Raw genomic sequence first — 5,914 nt, 5'->3', positions numbered from 1 at the left:
TGGGCGACAGAGCTAGACTCTATCTCAAAAAAAAAAAAAAAAAAAAAAAAAAAAAAAAAAAAAAAAGAAAGAAAGAAAAAAAGAAAAAGAAAAATGAATAACCAATAGCCTATCCGGCAAGCAAAATTAAATTCATCTTGACTTTACGATGATTGCTTAATAAAGTGAGGGCCATATTTAGTGGTGTTCATTAATCCATTGAACAAATACTTCTTGAGTTCCTGCTTTGAGTGTAAATGCTGAAAATACAGGATTGAATAAAATGACCAAGGTCCCTGACTTCACTGAACTTACAATTTAGTGTGCTTAATAGGAAAAAAATAATTAAACAAGTGTCTCTCTAAAACATGCACAGGAAAATATTTCATTAAGATAAGTACATTTAGCTGGTACTGTTCTTAGCTTAAAGGTTACAATATGCACAGTTAAGAATGCTTGATGTACCACTATATCATGGCTTATAATGAAATCCATAGATAGCAACCTCTCAAAACATATTCACCATGTTACCGATTGAATGAGTCAATTTTAAATGTTACCATGTGAACACTACTTAAATCCTTCAATACCAAGTAGCTGCACTTTAGAAGAGTAGCCTTAAAGGTATATGAATAATATACAAAATCAAGTATGTTAGCAACTCTATTTTTAACAATCCCATAATAAAAGACTTCTTGAAGAAAATCCCCTGATATATTTTTTTTTGTTGTTTGGACTATTCTGAATAGTATGTTCACCATTAAAGCATTTATGATTTTGTGGAATACAAATGAAATAACAATTTTCTTGTAAAATTGAATGCCTTCACAAAGAAGGTAGTGCCAGCAAATATTTCAGAAGTGCTTAAATCCTACATTAGAATATAAAGAAGCTATTATAGACAACAAAAACTTTAGTTGGTTTTGTTTTGTTTTGTTTTTGAAATAAAGAAGGTAGTGGACTTCATTTAAGCTCCTTAGTTTTCGTTTGTTTGTTTAAAATACTGTTTATCAGCTTTGGTTAAACCCATCAGTAGTTTGCAATTACTCTAAGGAAGTTATTTCAATTTGGTAAACTTTCTAAACTATATTGAGACACTTATTATCTGATTATTTAGTGGCTACAATTTATTATCAGTGAAACTACTATGTAAGCCAGTTCTTTATAAGCAGAACAGATGATTTTATAAATAAGGTATTTGTATTGAAGACAAAATACTTAAAGTATTCCCAGACTCAAAAACTAATTGAATTAGAAACATTTGTTTGTAAATATTGGTGTGAACGGAGAAAGGGAATGTAGAAAAGAAGGTTTGGGTCAAATCTTTTTATTGCGTATATTAATCTATACACACAATGTTTACTCTTGCCAAAGACCTGGAGAGAAAAAAGTTAAAACAATGTAAATACAAACTTGTTCCATGAAAATGCAGACATGTTATGGTTAACCGGAATATGGGTAAATGTTGCCTCTACAATTTTGCTTGGAAAATCTTTGATAGAATTTTAAAAACAAAGATACAACCAGGAAAATCTGATCCAGTTTTTAATAATTTCTATACCTTACTTCGCAAATTAAGTCTCGATGTTCTTTCTTTCTCAGACTTCATAATATTTCCTGAAGGGTTTTTGCTTAAATAAAAAATATGACCCAGTTAAAATAGTGAAATAACAATATCACAGTTAATTTTTATGTTATTTTCTATCTTGTTCTATTTGGTTTTACCAAACACAAATGGGCCTTATCCTTGAGCTAATTCAGAAATGTAGCCTATGCCCTAATACAGAAAATTGCCATTCATTGACTGCATATTCAATATATTTTAATTAATGATTAAATAAATCTTTATTCACCAACTTTACAGTTAATCTGAAAATTTAAGTTTCCATTTAGTGGAATTCCACTCTGGCCAAGATGTAGTAAAAAGGATTGGAGCTACCTTTTCATCTAAAACAATCAAAAATGGAAAAAATAGATGAAATAGTTCACATAATGTGCAAAATACAAAACAACAGTTCACAGAATGCTGGATATCAGGGAATGAAAGGCAGTAATTTCTAAGAGGTTAAAAACAAGTCACATGACTATTATGATTTCCCCAGCTTAGTTTCTTGAGAGAGTTTTGAAGCAACAGCACAGACAGGGAACCCAACTGAAACTCAGTGGAAACCTATTGCAAGGAGATTAGGCTGAGAGCCTAGAGAAACCAAAGAAGCTAGACTCTGCCAGGCGTAGCACTGGAGAAAAAAAGAGTTGCACAGAGAGAGAACTCCAGAGAGCTTTAGAGGGTCCCCCAGTGAGTATTCAGTTGGATATTGATCAGTGCACATATATGAGAAAACTACTGAGGCTAACGAAAGATGCACCTGGAAAGACTGAGATAACAGTATCCAGTGGTCACTCAGGGCTGGGAGGAATTACTGTTCCAAACAGCCTCATTTGTCAGGGGTGTTGGGTAGAGTACATAGAAAGATCTCTTCACAGTGAAGAGGAATAATTAGCCCCAGACTGAGTACTATCCTTGTGCCATCTAAGAAATCTTAAAAGCAGACGCAAAAGAATTGAACTGTTTCCAAGTAATTTATTTGCATCCCAAAACAAAACTCAAGACCATTTGTAGGGATACAAAAATATTAAGCACCCAGTCAGGCAAAATTCGCAATGTTTGGCATCTAATTAAAACCTATCAGGCATGCAAAGAAACAGGAAATACAAGCCATAATAAGGAGATAAGCAATCAATCAAAATTGAACCAGAACTGACACAGAGGTTAGAATTGCAGAAAATGAAATTACAAGTTATTCTAGCTGTATTTTATGTGTTCAGAAAGTTAAGTAGCTATTTAAAAACCCAAATTGAGCTTCTAGGGATGAACACTACAATATGTGAGGTGAAAAATGTACTGGATGAATTAATAGCAGAGCAGATATTGGAGAAGAAAAGATTAGTGAACTTGAAGAGATAGCAACAGAAACTATCTGAAATCAAGCACAGGGAGAAAAGGTAATTATAGTGAGTAGGGCATCAATGGAGTCCCTAAGGGACAGAAGAGACAGAATAAAACACATTTGAAGAAATAATGGGCCCAAAGCTTTTCAAAGTCGATGAAACCTGTAAACCTACAGATTCAAGTAGCTCAGTAAACCCCAAGCAAAGAAAATAAGAAAACTATTCCAAGACACTTCATGATAAAACTGGGCAAAACCACTGACAAAGAGAAAAACCCTAAAGATAGAGAAAAATAGACATGTTAAAAATAATAGCAAAGTTCCCACCTGAAACAGCAAGAGAGAAGATGGTAGAGCAACAGCTCCGAGGTCCTGAAACTTAAAAAGAAAAAATATGTCAAATAGAATTCTATACCCAGAGAAAATACCTTTGAATATCACTATGAAATATATTTCAGATGCTCAAATTTGGAAGAATTCATCTCCAGCAGACCTGCACTAAGAAGGAAAATGATAACGTAGCGATGTAGATCCACACAAAAGAGTGAACACCGGTAACTGTAATTACATGGATAAATATATGATTTAAAAAAAAAAAAACTTAAATCTTAGAAGACAACTGAGTGGCTGGAGGTGAGGCCTGGGCTGGAGGGGTGGGGTGAGAAGGCGCCGCGCCAGTTAAATGGCAAACGTTGCCTTGCGCCTGCACCTTGTGCTCCTGACTGGCTGCGCTCCCTGCCCCCAACACCACCGTCGTCTGGGAAACGGTCCCAGAGCTGTTGAGCCGACCTACTGGTGTCATGGCAGCCCCGAAGACAGCAGCTGTGGGGCCGTTGGTGGGAGCGGTGGTCCAGGGCACCAACTCCACTCGCTTTCTGGTTTTCAATTCAAAAACAGCGGAACTACTTAGTCATCATAAAGTGGAATTAACACAAGAGTTCCCAAAAGAAGGATGGGTGGAACAAGACCCTAAGGAAATTCTTCAGTCTGTCTATGAGTGTATAGAGAGAACGTGTGAGAAACTTGACGAACTGAATATTGATATATCCAACATAAAAGCTGTTGGTGTCAGCAATCAGAGGGAAACCACTGTAATCTGGGACAAGTTAACAGGAGAGCCTCTCTACAATGCTGTGGTGTGGCTTGATCTAAGAACCCAGACTACTGTTGAGGATCTTAGTAAAAAAATTCCAGGAAATAGTAACTTCGTCAAGTCTAAGACAGGCCTTCCACTCAGCACTTACTTTAGTGCAGTAAAACTTCGTTGGATGCTTGAAAATGTGAGAAATGTCCAAAAGGCTGTTGAAGAAGGTAGAGCTCTTTTTGGTACCATTGATTCATGGCTTATCTGGAGTTTGACAGGAGGAGTTAATGGAGGTGTGCATTGTACAGATGTAACAAATGCAAGTAGGACAATGCTTTTTAATATCCATTCTTTGGAATGGGATAAAGAGCTCTGTGACTTTTTTGAAATTCCAATGGACCTTCTTCCAAATGTCTTCAGTTCTTCTGAGATCTATGGCCTAATTAAAACTGGGGCCCTGGAAGGTGTGCCAATATCTGGGTGTCTGGGGGACCAATGTGCTGCATTAGTAGGACAAATGTGCTTCCAGGAAGGACAAGCCAAAAACACCTATGGAACAGGTTGCTTCTTACTATGCAATACAGGTCGTAAATGTGTGTTTTCTGAACATGGCCTTCTGACCACAGTAGCTTACAAACTAGGCAGAGAGAAGCCAGCATATTATGCACTGGAAGGTTCTGTTGCTATAGCAGGTGCTGTTATTCGTTGGCTAAGAGACAATCTTGGAATTATAGAGACCTCAGGAGACATTGAAAAACTTGCTAAAGAAGTAGGAACTTCTTATGGCTGTTACTTTGTCCCAGCCTTTTCAGGGTTATATGCACCTTATTGGGAGCCCAGTGCAAGAGGGATACTCTGTGGTCTCACTCAGTTTACCAATAAATGTCATATTGCTTTTGCTGCATTAGAAGCTGTTTGTTTCCAAACCCGAGAGATTTTGGAAGCCATGAACCGTGACTGTGGAATTCCACTTCGTCATTTGCAGGTAGATGGAGGAATGACCAACAACAAAGTTCTTATGCAACTACAAGCAGATATTCTGCATATTCCAGTAATAAAACCCCTTATGCCGGAAACAACCGCACTAGGAGCTGCCATGGCAGCAGGGGCTGCAGAGGGAGTAAGCGTTTGGAGCCTTGAACCCCAGGCTTTGTCAGTTCTCAGGATGGAACGATTTGAACCACAGATCCAGGCCACAGAAAGTGAAATTCGTTATGCCACATGGAAGAAAGCTGTAATGAAGTCAATGGGTTGGGTTACCAGTCAGTCTCCTAAAAGTGGTGATCCTTCTATCTTCTCTAGTCTGCCTTTGGGATTTTTTATAGTGAGTAGCATGGTAATGCTAATTGGAGCAAGATATATCTCGGGTGTACCATAATAATACCAGCCATGGAGTCCCAAGGTGTAAACATTTTACATAATGAAAGCATACAGCAGTTCTGCCTCTTAATATAATGACACTATTATAGACTCTGATTTTGTTTATAAACCACTTGCTACATGACCCATGCAAACTCTAGACTTGTGACCTGAAATAAAGAAAATATGTTAGAAGAGCACTGTAGAAATATTGGGTGTGTGTTTTTAACACCGACTAGGGTTGGGCCAGCCATCTTGAAGGCTGACGCCCTCCGTTGCCATAACATTCTGCCCCATACTTTCTAAAATATAGGCTATTCAGATTCTATTCATGGAATCTTTTTATCAACTATCCTCTAACACTTATGGACCTAGATTTGGTTCTTTGTGTTACACACACTTGATTAAGAGCTGTAATTAATCTGCTAACATTAAGGGACTTTTTGTCATTGTTATTCTTGTTTTTAATAGGCTACAAGTCCTCCTTTCTACATATTAGAGAGACTACATCTTCACTGAATGTTTAATGGAAATATTTGCTAAA

At 37.1% G+C, this 5,914-nt stretch overlaps 1 protein-coding gene across 1 annotated transcript; it reads left to right on the top strand.

The window, feature by feature from the left end:
* Positions 1-3,641: 3,641 nt before the first annotated feature.
* On the top strand, positions 3,642-5,575 carry GK2 (glycerol kinase 2). Its single transcript, XM_003265801.3, has one exon. It carries the CDS (start codon positions 3,728-3,730, stop codon positions 5,387-5,389), a length of 1,662 nt encoding a protein of 553 aa, XP_003265849.1. The 5' UTR covers positions 3,642-3,727; the 3' UTR covers positions 5,390-5,575.
* Positions 5,576-5,914: the final 339 nt, after the last annotated feature.

The sequence above is a fragment of the Nomascus leucogenys genome, chromosome 9 (genome assembly GCF_006542625.1).
Source record: "Nomascus leucogenys isolate Asia chromosome 9, Asia_NLE_v1, whole genome shotgun sequence".
Classification (NCBI taxonomy): domain Eukaryota; kingdom Metazoa; phylum Chordata; class Mammalia; order Primates; family Hylobatidae; genus Nomascus; species Nomascus leucogenys.
Note: the sequence above shows the minus strand (reverse complement) of the source record. Positions and strands in the feature narration are given on the sequence as shown.